Below are 17,857 nucleotides of genomic sequence, written 5' to 3' on the forward strand. Positions count from 1 at the left end.
AAAGTTTCTGTAAACCGTACCAAGTTCTATCTTTATGGAGAGGATGCAGTATATAAACTTAAGGTTTAATTTACATCAAAATAATGCAGGGTGATGCACTTGGGAAGCAGAAATCCAAGAGAGCCATATGTGCTAGGAGCTGAGAGGCTGATATGCACAGAAAGGTAGAGGGATCTTGGGGCGATAAGAATCCAAGGATCTGAAGGTGATGAAACAATGCGACAAGGTGGTGGCTATAGCTTGAAGGATGCTAAACTGTATAGAGGCTTAAGCACATTAAACGCTACAATACACCAGTAGTACACACTATCACAAAGCAGTAGCATAGCAGGCAAAATGCTGCAGGTCACTTAGTTTTGTAATCACTTTGATGTATTCTGATGATGTGGGTGTGTTCAAAATGGCAGCAGTTCTTCCTCAAAGGTAAAGACAAATGAAACGTCCTGATCAAGCGTCAAAAAAATCCTACAAGCTTTAAAAAGACAAAGTTATAATAGCTCTAACATATAGGAAACATACCTGTCTTCCCTGGAACACCATAAACTCCAGAGATGGAAGTTTGGAACCGTATTGAAAGCACTGCTGTAGGGGTGTAAAGCTGGCATGGTAACATTAGAAAGGAGTGCATATGGATATGCATCAATCCTATGTGAGCTAAGATGGGTGACTACTATTGGTTTGGGTTACAACTGACTATCAACAGTTCATGTCAGGAAATGTTTATGCACCAAATGCCTATGCTATATAGATATCTATATCTATATATATTTTAAACCCCTTATTACTAATATACATGATCTTGGGGACTGTCCTCTGATTCAGGGGATGAGAGGCAACTTTAATGGGATCTATAACCCCAAAATGGATGTCTCTTGCATGGTTTGCCTCTTATTTGACATGTTGGATTTAGTGGTTAGCACTGTGTATGTTTAGTTGCGCTAAAGAAATGATTAGTAGTAGTAATATTTAGTACATGGGGGAGACTTATACGTCTTGAGATACCAACAGTACAGCAAAAAAGGCAAGGGAGGCGTCCTATCAGCCAATAAAACAATCTTTATTTGAGTGGACGGTCCTAACAAGGATCCAAGTTTTGGTGTATACAAAACACCTTCCTCAGGAGACACTGAAATGAACATACAAAACATAAAACCACAAAATGAATCAAAATCATACAGTATAAAATGAAAATATAAAATGTACCACATAAAATATGGAGGAACCTTCTCGATGGCATTGAGAAGGAGAAAGGATTCTATCTCCCGAAGAAGGGACGTCTGCTGAGGGTGAAAAGACAACTCTCTTGGAGGATGATCCTGAGGAATGTTGATAAAGTGAAGAGAGTATCCCTCTCAAATAACTGTTAGCACCCAGAGGTCTGTGGTAGTCAGTTCCCAGTGAGGATAATAAAGTTGAAGCCGTCCTCCAATGGTTGAGCCTGGGATAAAGGAACAGTGGCTATGCTTTTGAGAAGCAAGTCAAAAAGACTGAGCAGGCTTCTGTGGAGCTGCGCCCTGGTTTTGTTTTTTTGAGGACGCTGTTGTTTCCATTTCTTCTGCTGTGGTCTAGTAGGAGCAGTAGGTTTGTTAGAAAAATGCCTCCGACAGGAAGACTTGAAAGGCTTGTAATTTGAAGATTTAGACTTGGATTTAACCAAAGCATCCCAATGTTTCTCATTATCAATGAGCTTTTGGGAAGCATTTTCAATAGAATCACCAAATAGCCATCACCCAAGCATGGAATGTTAGCCAATCTATCCTAGAGGACGACATCCATATTGGAGACTCCGAGCCATGCCAGACATCTCATTGCTACTGACATAGCTGAGGCTCTGGAAGACAATTCAAAAGCATCATAAGCTGATATCGCCATATACCTTCTAGCCAGGGCAAGGGTGCAAGACATGTGACGAAAATCCTGTATTTGCTGTGAAGGATTTTCATAAAGCGAAAAAATATGATCATGTTATACCACTAATGATTAAATCACACTGGCTTCCCATTTCTCACCGTATTAATTTTAAGATACTCTTTTTAGTATTCAAAGTTCTAACCTTCAATGAATCACAATTTATGACAAGAATGATTATTCCTTGCAATGCCCCTCGCTCTCTTCGATCATCTTCTTTAAATTTATTAACGGTTCCCTCTTTGAAAATCGTTGGCACAAGAAGAAGTGATATGTTTTCTGTTTTGGCTCCTAAATTGTGGAATTCATTGCCACATTATATCAGAAATGAAAAAGATCTTACCTCTTTTAAAAAATTTTTGAAAACTTTTTTGTTTCAAGACGCTTTTAATATTTAATATGTCTAATTTTGGACCCTTCATATTTTGTAACAGATATTAACCCCCTTCCCTTCCTCTCGTTTTTTCCTTTTTATGTAATTTTCAATATAAAATGAATTTGTAACTTTTCCCCCCTTTCCCTCTTTAATCATGTCTGTCTTTAATCTGACTGCAATAATGTTAGTCGGTTTATTTAATTTGTATGTTGTCTTTTATACCCAATTATCTGTGAGACCACTAACTAGTGGCTTTTTAAATTGTTCATCGCTTAGAAAGTTTGTATAAGCGATTCATCAAAAGGTAATAAACTTGAACTTGAAACTATCAAAGGATGACAATTTCTTAACCAGATGTTTAACATAGCAGGAAGTATAGAAATTGTAGTTTAGGGCTCCGTTAGGGTCATTCCATGTCAAGTGGACCAATACTGAAAACCGCCCACGCTCGACCCCCTTGAAATTCAACCAAATTTTACAGGGGTGTTCTCTAGGGTCTCAAATGAAACTCTGCAAAATTTTTGGGATCTATCTCAATTTGGTCAGGAACTAGGGGTGGTTGAACAAAAGCAATCGATCCACTCCCATGCCTCGTGTGACCTAAAACGCTAACTTTGCTTAAGCACTGCGGCAGAAGGAAACTACCTAGGAGTCTGAAATTTTGCAGTTTGGTACAACACCTTGGGGCAAGTTTCTGTGCTTTATGCATTTGAAAACAGTGAAAATTTGCATAGATTCAAATATCTCTAATGTGTAGTTTTTTGATTGTTTGTTTTATATCATTTGAAAGAGCATGTTTTTTGATACAGAAGCTATCCTGCTTCATCTTGGACCTGACCTTTCTTTGGTGAGAATTAAAGCTTCAAAGATAAGCATTACTTGCTTGCATAAACATGTTATGTTGGAACTATATTGATCTGAAAACTCATAACCAAGTTTTGCCAGCCACAAGTACTCATCTAGTACTATGCTCAGCGTTTGACAAACTTACTGTGCACTTTTGCAAGATGAGTCAAAACATGCATTGGCTTCCACACACTTCTTACTGCTTGCAAGCCCAAACGCATAATCATGTGAATCACAAGAATGTATGCATAGCTGTAATAGTATATCTGATATATGCAGCTTTTCTGAACATGTTCTGACTTGCAACTATTACAGCACAATGGCTGTATGAATAAGTCTGGCTTTAAGGTTATCATGACCTTTTAATACCATATGATATCATTATTTGACAAAGCTTGCCTTTGGCGTGTTGCTTTCCATCTATTCTTTCTGTGCAGCATCTGGTTCTTTCCCTAGTTAACTAGGTTACGCCCGAGTGGATTTTGGAAACTTACTCTGCACTTGCTGACATGTACAACTTGCTTTGCTCTATTTTCATTGTGTTCTCATACTATTTTCCACCTTACTTTTATTCTGTATTTTTAGGTGACTTATCGTATGGAGACTAATAATAAGCTAGAGCCCTGCAGTATTGGAATCTATGGAAAAGCGGAGACTTAGAGGAGACATGATAGAAACCTTCAAGATCATGAAGGGCATCGAAAGAGTAGACAGGGACAGATTTTTCCAATTATGGGGAACCACAAGTACAAGGGGGCACTCAGAGAAATTGAAAGGGGGAAGGTTTAGAACAAACACCAGGGTGGTGGATACATGGAACGCGCTAACGGAGGATGTGATAAGCAGGAGCACGATACAGGGCTTCAAAGAAGGGTTGGATAGGTACCTGGAGGACAAAGGGATTGAGGGGTACAGATAGGAGTAGAGGTAGGTTATAGGGATAGGATTAGAGGATTAGAGGCAGTTACAAAATTAGTCAGGGACACTGTTCAGGCAATTAGGCCTGATGGGCCGCCGCGGGAGCGGACCGCTGGGCAAGTTGGACCTCTGGTCTGCCTCAGCGGAGGCAACTTCTTATGTTCTTATGATAGTTCTGAGTGCCAGAAACCATTTACCTTCTATTCTGGAGAAAGCTGCTTGAAACTTATTTCTGATTTCTCTTTGCCTGACCAAGAATTAATTAAAAGTCACTCTGGACTTTCTACTTTGTCCGTGGAATCCAATATCAGTACTGATCATGAAGCCTTGATTCTGACGAAGTTTGAATTTCTACAGAAAAACTGTTGTAATCCATTCAGCAAATAGAATCATAGCAATATCAAAGGTCTACGCCCAATTGATCTTCCTGCAGCTGATCATGTAAAAGTTATCATAAAGCACGAGTTTAAACTAGGCCAAAAGCTTTGCCCAAGATGCAGGCAAGACTTATGTGTCAAACTGCAAGATCTAAGTCTGATTGACCGTGATGACCCTACCAATGCATCTGAAAACCTCAATGTCAGCTTTTCACCATTAGGAATCTCTCCTCTAAAGATTCAACGGATTAGCAAGCAAAATTCCTTAAGTTATGCTAAATGCAAACTCTCTAAAGACCATAATGCAATTGTAGACCAAATTGCAGTTATTGGTGACTTAACTCCAGCTGATATATGTAAATGGTGTTCTGACTATGACCTTCTATTGACTGAACTGAAGCAGATGTTGGAACTATCTAGTAATAGGGAGAAAATATAATTTCTCACTCTTGCTCCACACAGCTGGACTATTGAGAAAACTGCTTTGGATTTTGGCGTTTCAACAAGAATGGTTAAAAAGGCCAGGAACCTGAAACAGCAGGGTGGCATTCTTGCTGTTCCAGCAACCAAGAGAGGAAAAGTGTTTGCTCAGCAGATTACACAGAAAGTCCTGGATTTTTATGAAGATGATGAAATCTCTAGAATATGCCCAGGCAAAAAAGATTATGTCTCTGTTCGGATCAATGGTGAAAAAGTGCAAAAGCAAAAAAGATTGCTATTATGCAATCTGAAGGAACAGTCCACCTATTGCAGTCAGCATGGGCCTGAAATTGGGTTCTCAAAGTTCTGTGAGCTTCGGCCAAAGAAGTGTGCAACAGTCAGTTCATCAGGGACTCATTCAGTCTGTGTCTGCACAATCCACTAGAATGTGAAAGTTTATGCTTTCAGAAATTGCTGTTCCAAATGACTACAAGGTGCTTCTAAATAAAACTGTCTGTGATATGAACTAAAAAAACTGCATGTTGCAGCAGTGTGAAATATGTCCTGGGCTGATCCCTCTGGAGGAATATTTTACCGAGTTCTTTGGTGAATGATTCAGATGATATCACTGCATTTAAGCATTGGATTCACACTGATCGAGATACACTGGAAGCTCGAAAGTTATCCATAGAGGACTTCACTTCCAAATTAATTGGAAAAATTTCTAATTTGGCCAGCCACCATTTCATTTCCAAGTACCAAAGTGCTTATCTGAAGGAAATGAAAGCAAATATAAAGGAGGGGCATGCTATTGTTTTGATGGGACTTCACTGAAAATTACCGTATTTTCACGCATATAACGCGCGCGTTATACGCGTTTTTACCTACCGCGCATACCCCTCGCGCGTTATACGCGTGAGCGCGGTATACAAAAGTTTTTCTACATAGTTCCCACCCCGCCCGACGCCCGATTCACCCCCCCCAGCAGGACCTCTCGCACCCCCACCCCGAACGACCGCTCGCACGCGCTCCCACCCGCATCCACGATCGGAGCAAGAGGGAGCCCAAGCCCTCTTGCCCGGCCGACTCCCCAACTCCCCGACAATATCGGGCCAGGAGGGAGCCCAAACCCTCCTGGCCACGGCGACCCCCTACCCCCACCCCGCACTACATTACGGGCAGGAGGGATCCCAGGCCCTCCTGCCCTCGACGCAAACCCCCCTCCCTCCAACGACCGCCCCCCCCAAGAACCTCCGACCGCCCCCCAGCCGACCCGCGACCCCCCTGGCCGACCCCCACGACACCCCCACCCCCCTTCCCCGTACCTTTGGTAGTTGGCCGGACAGACGGGAGCCAAACCCGCCTGTCCGGCAGGCAGCCAACGACGGAATGAGGCCGGATTGGCCCATCCGTCCCAAAGCTCCGCCTACTGGTGGGGCCTAAGGCGCGTGGGCCAATCAGAATAGGCCCTGGAGCCTTAGGTCCCACCTGGGGGCGCGGCCTGAGGCACATGGGCCCAACCCGACCATGTGCCTCAGGCCGCGCCCCCAGGTGGGACCTAAGGCTCCAGGGCCTATTCTGATTGGCCCACGCGCCTTAGGCCCCACCAGTAGGCGGAGCTTTGGGACGGATGGGCCAATCCGGCCTCATTCCGTCGTTGGCTGCCTGCCGGACAGGCGGGTTTGGCTCCCGTCTGTCCGGCCAACTACCCAAGGTACGGGGAAGGGGGGTGGGGGTGTCGTGGGGGTCGGCCAGGGGGGTCGCGGGTCGGCTGGGGGGGCGGTCGGAGGTTCTTGGGGGGGGCGGTCGTTGGAGGGAGGGGGGTTTGCGTCGAGGGCAGGAGGGCCTGGGATCCCTCCTGCCCGTAATGTAGTGCGGGGTGGGGGTAGGGGGTCGCCGTGGCCAGGAGGGTTTGGGCTCCCTTCTGGCCCGATATTGTCGGGGAGTCAGCGGTCCTTCGGGGTGGGGGTGCGAGTGGTCCTGCCGGGGGGGGGGGGGGGTGGATGTATCGGACGTCGGGGGGGGCATCAGGCTTTCAGGATGGGGACAGACCTTCAAGGGGGACAGGCAGACCTTCAAGGGGGGACAGACCTTCAAGGGGGACAGGCAGACCTTCAAGGGGGGACAGACCTTCAAGGGGGACAGGCAGACCGAAGGGAGTGAAAAAGCTATAAAATAAACCCACTAGCGTGTCAATGTGTTGAGAGGAAGAGGTGGTCTGGGAAATTCTGCTGAGAAAACTCCGGGTCCATTTCCACCCCCCAGTTACCCTAGTCCACTCCACTCAACTGGTTCACATACTGAGTGGGTCTTTGGGTGTTGTTCCTGGGATCTCTTTCAGTGGTTTGTCAGTATCTCCTTGTGGTCCAAGGAAGGAAACTTTGTTAACCTTAGCATTGACCTTCAGAATATATTTGTAACAGCGCTGCTTGTGTGGCATTACCGTAGGCTATGTAGTGATGGAAAGAAAAAACAGACCTTTGCACATTTTTGCACTAGGTATATGGTATAGGTATATAGGTATAGGTATTCCTGCACAGCTACCGTAAGTCCTTGTGAAGTTACGGTACCTTGTTCTTTCTGTATTTGACATCTAGCAAGGTCTCTGTTTGGAAGGAATGATTTAAGTTATGGTAAAAGCAGATAGCATTGCTGGTTTTAAAAAGGTTTGGACAAATTCCTGGAGGAATGGGGGAAGGTTTGGACAAATTCCTGGAGACATGGGGGAAGCGTCTGCTTGCCCTGGATCAGTAGCATGGAATGTTGTTATTCTTTGGGTTTTGACCAGGTATTTAGTGACCTGGATTGGCTACCATGAGATTGGGCTACAGGGCATGATGGACCATTGGACTGACCCAGTTAGGCTATTCTTATGTTCTCATCTGTAGGGGCCTTTGTTTTCACTTCTTATTTTAATGTATTTTTTCTGGAAACTTATCAGTGTTTTTTATAATGGGAACAAAAATGGAAGAGAATTACCGTAATGTGTGTGGAATGGGGGGGGGTTGTTTAACTACCATAATTTCTTCAGCTAAATACCGGTAATTCAATCCACCTCAACCAGACATAGGAGAACTCACGCACCATTGACACACCCTCCAACCAAACACGTGAAAAGAAAAAAACTGTTCATTCTTATAAACAACCTTATAACTTTTAATCTAGAGTTAGTGAGTATGAATTCAGCAACAAGAACAGAAACATGTTAATTCTTATAAACTATAACATTAACCGGTAGATCAAACGAAGTATGGAGGACAAAATAATCTAAATACAGTTACCGTAATTACGGTAAAGTTGTAAATAAACAAAGTTTACAGGTTTATTCAGTCATCATCATCACAGTCATCTGAATCCTTGAATCCATCAAAATCCGAATTGTCATCATCGTCATTAAATAAACTGAGCACGGCCTGCAGACGATCCTCGTTTATTTCCGAAGTGATATCGTCATCATAGTCATCATCATCATCGCTGATATCCATGTTGTTGCCTCCTTCCGCTGCACTGGTAGTACCCGTAGTGTCATTGGTTTCATAAACAATGCCCGCTTTTCTAAATCCGTTTCGAATGGTATCTGGTGTTATTTTGTCCCATGCTGAAGCCACCCACTTGCAGACTTCTGTGAAAGTTGCTCGCTTCTGCCGTCCCGCGGGTGTGTACTCGTGCGTGCCGCTCTGCATCCACTCCTCCCACTCCTTTCTAATAAAAGTCTTGAATGGATGATTCACTGCGATGTCAAGTGGTTGCAGCTTACACGTCAGGCCTCCAGGTATCACAGCGATGTGGGCACGAGTAGAATTAATGTAGGCCTGAACATTTTTTTCTTTGTGGGCAGCCATGGCATCCAAAATTAACAAGGATTTTTTTGCAAAGAATCCACCCGGTCTTGCCCTAAAGCATTTATCTACCCACAATCTCATTACGTCGCAGTCCATCCATCCCTTCTTGTTGCAGTGCACAACCACACTGGTGGGCAGCTTTTCACGGGGCATAGTGACCCTTTTGAAAATGAGCATGGGCTTTAACTTAACCCCGCTAGCTGAGCAACCAAGAACGACTGTAAAACACGTTCTTTCATGCCCAGTTGTGGTGATGGCAACAGATTTAGTACCTGTGGGGGCTATGGTTCTTGTTGCTGGAATGTCGAATGCCATTGGAATTTCATCCATGTTGATGACGTCCTTTGCAGTGATGCCAAGTTCAGATATTTCTTTGGCGACAAAGTCACGGAAATCAATCAATTTTTGCTGCCAGTCATCTGGAAGTCGCTGGCCAACAGTTGTTCTCATTCTAACTGATAGTCCGTTCCTTTTCATAAATTTTGAGATCCATGTGAAGCCAGCTTTGAAGTCGGGTATTCCTCTTCCATTGGCAAGTAGTTTTGCCTTCATCTGAATCGCAACAGTAGAGACTGATTGATTTTGCTCCCTTCTCGCCAGAATCCACTGCTTCAAGTCATCCTCCAGCTGAGGCCATTTTGGTTTGGCCCCACGACGTGCCCGTTTGCGCGGATTGCATTTCTCCAGTTCCTTCTTATCTTTTCTCCATTCACGCACCGATGTTTCTCCAACATCGAACTCACTCGCTGCGGCCCGGTTGCCTATTTCCTCAGCTTTCGCAACGACTTGAAGCTTAAAGTTCACTGTATATGACTTTCGTCTTATTCCTGCCATTATGGCGGTACATTTAAATTTAATTGATAAACTCTACTACCGGGTAGATAAATGCAGAATACCAATCTGAAGAGATCAAATTAAAATGTGAGCTCTACATGCAGCATTAATCTTTTATAGGCTTACCCAAAGGCTGAGATGCTGTTTTATAGTCAAAATAGTATTCACTGGGCAAATTACAAGGCCAGATAGAGGGGGGCCACAGCCACGTGGTGAAAAGCACACCACCAGAAAAACAGCCTTGGTGAAAACTAAGCGGCAAGCATGCTCAGACCATTGCGCATGCTTACAGAGCTGGGAGCAGGGCAGGGCGGGCGAAAGGAGAGTCGGGACAGTGCACGGAAAGTCAGGGCGGGTGAACGGAGAGTCGGGACAGCGCACGGAGAGGCGGGGCAGTGCACGGAAAGTCAGGGAGGGTGAACGGAGAGTCGGGACAGCGCACGGAGAGGCGGGGCAGTGCACGGAAAGTCAGGGCGGGTGAACGGAGAGTCGGGACAGCGCACGGAGAGGCGGGGCAGTGCACGGAAAGTCAGGGAGGGTGAACGGAGAGTCGGGACAGCGCACGGAGAGTCGGGGCAGTGCACGGAAAGTCAGGGAGGGTGAACGGAGAGTCGGGACAGCGCACGGAGAGTCGGGGCAGTGCACGGAAAGTCAGGGAGGGTGAACGGAGAGTCGGGACAGCGCACGGAGAGTCGGGGCAGTGCACGGAAAGTCGGGGAGGGTGAACGGAGAGTCGGGACAGCGCACGGAGAGTCGGGGCGGGCGAAAGGAGAGTCGGGGTGGCCAGAGGAGAGTCGGGGCGGGCGAAAGGAGAGTCGGGGTGGCCAGAGGAGAGTCGGGGCGGGCGAAAGGAGAGTCGGGGTGGCCAGAGGAGAGTCGGGGCGGGCGAAAGGACAGTCAGGCTGCATGCGCGTTATACCCGTGAGCGTGGTATACAAAAGGTTTTATACATAAAATCGTGGTTTCTGCGCGTTATACCCGTGTGCGCGTTATACACGGGTGCGCGTTATCTGCGTGAAAATACGGTATTCCTTCATCATTCAGGATGCAGTACAGGGGTTTCACTGGGAAAATAGCCAAGCAACATTACACCCCTTCCTTCGTTGTCTACTTCTGCAATCCTGATATCCAAAGCCTATGCATATGCATAATCAGTGACTACTTGTGTCATGATACTATTGCTGTTCATGCATTTTTGAGGAAGCTTATTCTGCATCTGAAGGAAGTCTTGCCTGTCTTAAGCCATATTCACTACTTTAGTGATGGTTCTGCTGCGCAATATAAAAAACTTCAAGAATTTCATTAACCTTTGCAGCCATGATACTGACTTTCAAATTACTGCTGAGTGGAACTTCTTTGGCACCAGCCATGGCAAATCTCCATGTGATGGGATTGGGGGGGAACAGCCAAGTATTTAGCTGCCCATGCCAGCTTACAACACCCTCTCAATAACCAAATTTTGACACCAAGGGATCTATTTGAATTCTGCGATAAATCTGTCTAGGGACATATGCTGGATCCCTGAACAGCATATTATTGCAGGCCTTAATGCATCTATGACCACTTCATCAGGCAGACAGTACACTTATCCACAAGCTATTTTGGAAAACATTGACCAGACTTTCAAAACCATGTGCAAGAAACTGAGTTAAAAGTTGAATTTATGCAATTTTCTGATCTTTGTCAGTATGTATGCGCATTTTAAATAAGTGTGGTTTTTGCACTTTTCTTTTTTGTCTTTAATAAAGCTTAGAAATTTATATGGTATTATCTGACTATTGGGAATGTCTTTCAGACAATGGTTCAATAACTGATAAATATGTGGTCTCAGTGTATAATACATTTGTCATAATCTTCACAACCAGTGGCAGTGGGTATATGAAAATGCATGGATACAGGGAAGGGGATCATAAAACAGTAACAATCTGAACTTAACTGTGAAACTTCATGTACCTTGTTCATTTGCATACAACATAGTTTGTGTTAAACATGCCTCTTTTCAATATTAAACATTTGTGCGCATATACAACTAATGCTTATCTTTGAAGCTTTAATTCTCACAAAAGCAAGGTCAGGTGAGCAGACTGGATTAGCCATCTGTTCTTTATCTGCCACCATGTTTTTATATTTTATGGTAAAGAATGACACAGGGACAAATTTTTCCCCATCCCTGCAAGAACTCAATTTCCACGTCCTGTCCTGTTGCTGTCCCTGCCCCATTCCTGTAAAGCACTGCCTTAATGCACAAGCCTCAAACACTTATGATTTTAAAGTGTTTGAGGCTTGAGCAGATGAGGATGGAGCTTGCAGGAATGCGGCAGGGATAGGAAAAGAACTTGCGGGTACGGGATGGTCTGAGTTCCCATGGGGAAGGGGAAAAATTTGTTCCCGTGTCATTCTCTATTTTATGGTTCTCTTCTTATCTCTCACATTGCACCTCACACCTTTAGTGTATGCAGTGGTAGATCCTCCTCTACTATCCCCCTATCGTCAGGGTACCCCAGGGCTCTGTCCTGGGACCTTTTCTTTTCTCCATCTATACTCCTTGGTGCTCTGATCTCCTCCCATGATTTTCAATATCACCTCTATGCCGACAACTCCCAGATCTTCCTCTATACATCAGAAATCTCTACAAGAATTCAAGTCTGAGTCTCAACCTGTCTGTTCGACATTGCTTCCTGGATGTGGCCAAGACTGAGCTACCTATCCTTCCATCTAATTCTACCTCTCCTCTCCCCCCTATCCTCTCTCTCAGTGGATAACACTCATCAGCTCACATCATCGGGCCCTTATCCACACCCTTATCTCTCACCTAGACTACTGCAACGTGCTTCTCACAGGTCTTTCACGTAACCATCTCTCTCACCTTCAATCCATTCAAAAATCTGCTGCATGACTTATATTCTGCCCAAGTTACAATGCTCACATCACCCCTCTCCTTAAGTTACTTCATTGGCTCTCTATTCATTTTCACATATACTTCAAACTCCTTTTATTGACTTACAAGTGCATTCACTCTGCAGCTCCTCGATCTTTCTTCTCTTATCCTTTACTCCTCCCTGGGAACTCTGTTCATTGGGCAAGTCTCTCTTATCTGCACCCTTTTCCTCTACTGCCAACTCCAGACTATGTTCCTTCTCTCTTGCTGCACCATACGCCTGGAAAAGACTGCCTGAATCAGTACATCAAGCTCTGTCCAGGCTAAAAGCTCACATTTGAGGTTGCATTTAACTCCTAACCCTTATTCATTTGCAAAGCACCCATGTCTGGGGAAACTCCTTGACCTCCTAACTTGTCCTGTTTGATTAGATTGTAAGCTCTACTGAGCAGAGTCTGGGCTCCTGAATGTTTTAATGTACAATTCTGCACACATCTAGCAGCACTACAGAAATTAGTAACTTTGTGCACTGATTTTTCGCCTACTCCTAAACATCCCCCCTTCCTTGAACATCATAACAGAACTTCTTACTCTTTGTAGGCTCTTTCTTGGGATGTTCAGATTTAGTACAGAGTAATCTAGATGTTGGTAAAACCTGAAGGCCCAGTTCTTCCAGCTGTAAAACCTATAAGATGAAAACATGGACACGGACTTTAAAATGTATTGAAAAACATGTGTTGAGAATTGGAAGTTATAAAGATGTACAAAATAAGGAAATTCTGATTTATGGAAGCTCTGGCAGCTATAATATCACTCCCCTTTCCATAACCATTACATTGTAAAGTAGTTTTAGTTGGAGAATGGTGGCACGGAGACGAACTCCTCTCTGCCTTTTTGAGCCCCTAGATTGGCACCATCACAAAGGCAGGTCTTGAAGAGTATGCAGACAGTCCCAGGACAGATGACCTTACATCCAATGCATAGGTGTCAGCTCTGTGGGGTCTGTGGGTACCAGAGCAACCAAATATTCTCTCCTGTACTCCCCGAGCTAGGGAGCTAATGTTTCAGGATACAGAGCTGCAAGGGAAAGCAGGAAAAGCAACTTATGTCTCCCTAGGGCAGCGTTTCTCAACTTCTTCAAGCCAAGTACCCCCTAAGCCTAACAAATACCAACCGAGTACCTCCGCACAAGCTCCTACCTAGACCCCACCCCCATAATACTAGTACTAATTGTAACTCAATTTCTTCCATCCATTTTTCATATACATGCAATATCTTATTAATACATAATGGTAACCACAAAATAAAAATTAAAAAACACACAAAGCACACTATACGAATAGAAAATGTTAATTATAGGAATCAGCAGTGGTGGCTTCAGCAGGGGCAGGCAAGGCGAGATCCCAAGCAGCGGTCAGCCCGTGTACCCCCCAACAGGCAGCCTGTATACCCCCTGGGGTACGTGTACTGCGTGTTGAGAAACAGTGCCCTAGGGTACCGCTCCTACCTCCTATTGGCTGGTGAGGAATGTCTAGGGTGTCTGGAGGGCCTCTGTGCATCTGCAGATGATGACGTGATGACATGAGCAGAGGCCCTTCAGATATGAGAGAGAGCGAGAGAGAGAGAGCGAGAGCGAGAGAATACATGGCGACCTGATTGTCCGTGCGAATGAGGACCACACGGTCGCAAAGCAGATGTTGAAAAGCATTGAGAGCATTGAAGATTGCCCTGAGTTCCAGGAGATTGATGTGACACTGACGATCCATACTGATCCAATAGCCTTGGGTGCGGAGACCATCTAGATGAGCTCCCCAAGCGTAAGTTGAAGAATCGGTCGTGAGAACCTTCTGATGAGTGGGCGTGCGAAAAAGTAAGCCTCTGGATAGTTTGGAAGAGAGCATCCACCAGCGAAGAGACTGTGTAAGAGCAGGTGTGACCTGGATGTGTCGAGTCAGAGGGTCGGAAACCTGCATCCATTGAGAGGCCAGGGTCCACTGAGGAATTCTGAGGTGAAATCTGGCAAAAGGAGTCACGTGTACTGTAGAAGCCATGTGACCCAGAAGAACCATCATGTGTCTCGCCGAGATGGACGGGCGAGAGGAGACCAAATGACAAAGACAGAAAAGAGCTTCCAGACGTTGTTGAGGAAGGAACGCTCTGAGTTGGACAGTATCCAGAACAGCTCCGATGGATGGAAGAGTCTGAGAAGGTTGGAGATGGGATTTCGGAAAGTTGATTTCGAACCCCAGACTCTGCAGGAACCAGTTAGTTCGTTGGGTCACTAGGACGACTCCCTGAGACGTGGAATCCTTGATAAGCCAGTCATCCAGGTAGGGAAACACCTGCAGACCATGGTTCCTGAGCGCAGCGGCCACCACCACCAGACACTTGGTGAAGACTCTGGGCGATGAGGCCAGGCCGAAAGGGAGCACTCTGTATTGAAAGTGAAGATTCCCCACCCGAAATCTGAGGTATGGACTCGAAGTTGAAGCAAAGCTCGAGCTTCCTGAAGAAGAAGGGCAGTCTGGGTCGAGTTGGAAGGATACTCTCTTGGAGGATGTTCTGGAGGAACTTGATGGAACTGAAGAGAGTATCCCTCCTTGACGAAAAAGCACAGTTACTTACCGTAACAGGTGTTATCCAGGGACAGCAGGCATATATTCTCACATGTGGTGACGTCATCTACGGAGCCCCGATGCGGAAGCATTTTCAAGCAAACTTGATTGAAGATTTAAGTTTGCTCTGCTGCTCCACGCATGCGTGCCTTCCTGCTCCACTAGGGGGTGCATCCCCTCGTGGTCTCCAGTTCACTTAACTAGCCAAGAAGCCAACCTCGGGGAGGTGGGCGGGTTGTGAGAATATATGCCTGATGTCCCTGGATAACACCTGTTACGGTAAGTAACTGTGCTTTATCCCAGGACAAGCAGGCATGATATTCTCACATGTGGGTGACCTCCAAGCTAACTGAAAAGGGATGAAGGGAAGTTGGCAATTTAAGCAAATAGATTTCGCAATACCGATTGGCCGAACCGGCCATCGCTTCTGGACAGTGAGTCCAGACAGTAGTGGGAGGTGAAGGTATGGACCGAAGACCACGTGGCAGCCTTGCAGATTTCCTCAATAGGTGTGGACCTGAAGTGACGTCATCGTGGCTGATGGCAGCCTAGAGAGATAGCTCCGCGGACCCCCGTGCTGATTTTGGCTATCTTCGCGCGATTTCGCGTGCCTGCACTGCATATTAACTATAATTCGATTGTGTAGCTGCTTTGCTGTGTTTCGATGACGACGCGAAAAAAACAAACCGACATAAAAGCTTTTTCTTCACCGATCCCGAATGGGCCTCCTAAGCCTAGCTCAAAAATGGCGCCCGATCCGACCGCGGCTGCGGAGGGCTCACATGTCGATGCAACGTTGCCAACTTTACAACTGGAGATGCGTGGCTGGTTTCAGGAATTAAAATCTGAAATCTCTGCAGTTCGAGCTGATATCCACGCTGTTGTTGCTGAGCTAAAACGTGAGGTGGGTGAAATCGGGAATCGAGTGGGAGAGACAGAGACTGCAGTGGAGGCACATGGCTCTGAATTAACACACTTGAGAGGCAGGATTGCAGCGCTAGAGGAAAAGGCTGATGCAAGCACCCTAAAGATGGAAGATCTGGAGAATCGCTCCAGACGGTGCAACCTTCGCTTTCGGGGTGTGCCTGACACTGTTTCTGACTCTCGCTGCATGGAGGTGATTGATCACATATGCATTCAGGCTCTGGAGTCCGCTGGTTTACCTGTGGAGGTGGGGAAGCCATTGCTGGATAGGGCTCACCGCATCCCTGGCCCTCGTGATGTGAACCGTCCTCGTGATGTTGTGGCCTGTTTCCATCGCTATATGGATAAAGAACATGTGCTTAGGGCGGTGCGGCGCTCTGGGGGAACTGTTAAATGGGAAGAAGCGGACATTGATGTCTATCCTGATATAGCTCCGGCAACCCTGGCCCGCCGTCGCACATATAGAGACTGTACCCGTATACTGCAGGAACACAGTGTTCGATATAGATGGATTTATCCTATCGGAGTGGCTTTTACACATGCAAGCAAGACTTACACTGCAATAACTGTGGCGGATGTTCAGGCTCGACTGGTGGAAGCAGGTTTGATGGCAGCTTCAGAAATGGCTCCACTTCCTCAGAGGTCACCTGTGCTCAAATCAGGAAGAGGGCTGGGATGGCAGAGAGTGGCTAGATCGGCTGCAGCTCGTCGCCCTTTGGAGGCGGCCACACCCTCACCCACTTGAACATTTGTATTTGTGCAATGTGCTTTAGAAATTTTGTGCTGTGTCTGTTTTTTCTTCTCTTTGCTGAGCGGCTTTTGTCGCGAAGATTGTTTATAGGGCTTGTTCTGGGGGTCCCTTTGTGAACTGTTTCTCTACACTTCCTGTACCGTGGTTACCAGGTGCTTTGGTGGCTGGACCATGTGGGGTATTGTTGGGGGGTTGGGGGGAGGGGGGGGTGTTGGTGCTGGGAAAAGTAGTGACCGAGTGCTTTCTTGTATGATTGTATGGAAGTGTGTTTGTATAATGTTTCTCTTACGGTTACGATTGCAGGGGTTGGTTGATTTGGCTGCTTTGGAACTAATGGTTGATTTGGTTATGAAGTGCTTTTTCTTTTCTGGTACAAATGGATAAACTCACTTTGCTATCTTATAATGTACATGGTCTGAATTCTCCACAAAAACGACGCTTGTTGTTTAAAGAAATGAGCCGCCTGAATAGTGCGGTTGGATTTATTCAGGAGACCCATTTTCAATCTCATTATGAGAAATTGCTTACACACCATAACTACCCACACGTTTTCCTTTCTTCTAATAAGGTCCGGAAAAAGACCCAGGGGGTGGGTATCTTAATTCATAAACGTGTCCAGGTGGTATTGAGAGAGGTGGTGCGGGATGTTGAGGGCCGCTACATATTGGTCAAGGCTGAGCTGGATGGCACCTTGTATAGTTTGCTGAATGTCTATGCCCCAAACGCTGGTCAGGGGGCCTTCTTTACATTGCTAGAACGTGTGCTGTTGGATCATGTAGAAGGTACTCTCATTGTGGGTGGAGATTTTAACCTCACTTGCTATCCTCAGGAGGATAATTCAAATTCTTCCATCCGCTACGCTAGAAGCGACAGAAGAGCTTTGCTGCGCTTCCTGCGTAGACATGATTTGATAGATGTGTGGCGTTATTTACATCCAGGCACGCGAGATTACACATTTTATTCATCGAAACATAATTCATATACTAGAATTGATATGTGGATGCTGCCTCGTATTGCTCTGCCTCGAGTCCTGGCCTCCAGTATTGAGCCCCGGGTGTGGTCAGATCATGCTCCTTTGACTCTGGAGTTACAGGTTGGGCAGGTTAGAGGCGGCCGTCGCATGTGGCGTATGAATGACTCTTTGTTGAAAGATCCCAATACCTTGACT

General features: G+C 45.8%; 1 protein-coding gene across 1 annotated transcript in view; it reads right to left on the minus strand.

Moving 5' to 3' along the window:
• The window catches only part of NDUFV3 (NADH:ubiquinone oxidoreductase subunit V3), a 103,927-nt gene that overhangs the window by 34,663 nt on the left and 51,407 nt on the right, over positions 1–17,857 (minus strand). The window contains exon 2 of the mRNA XM_033940457.1: positions 12,991–13,084. Within this exon, the coding sequence (XP_033796348.1) occupies positions 12,991–13,084 (94 nt within the window). The remainder of the gene's footprint in view (positions 1–12,990; positions 13,085–17,857) is intronic.

Source organism: Geotrypetes seraphini, chromosome 4, assembly GCF_902459505.1.
Source record: "Geotrypetes seraphini chromosome 4, aGeoSer1.1, whole genome shotgun sequence".
NCBI lineage: Eukaryota > Metazoa > Chordata > Amphibia > Gymnophiona > Dermophiidae > Geotrypetes > Geotrypetes seraphini.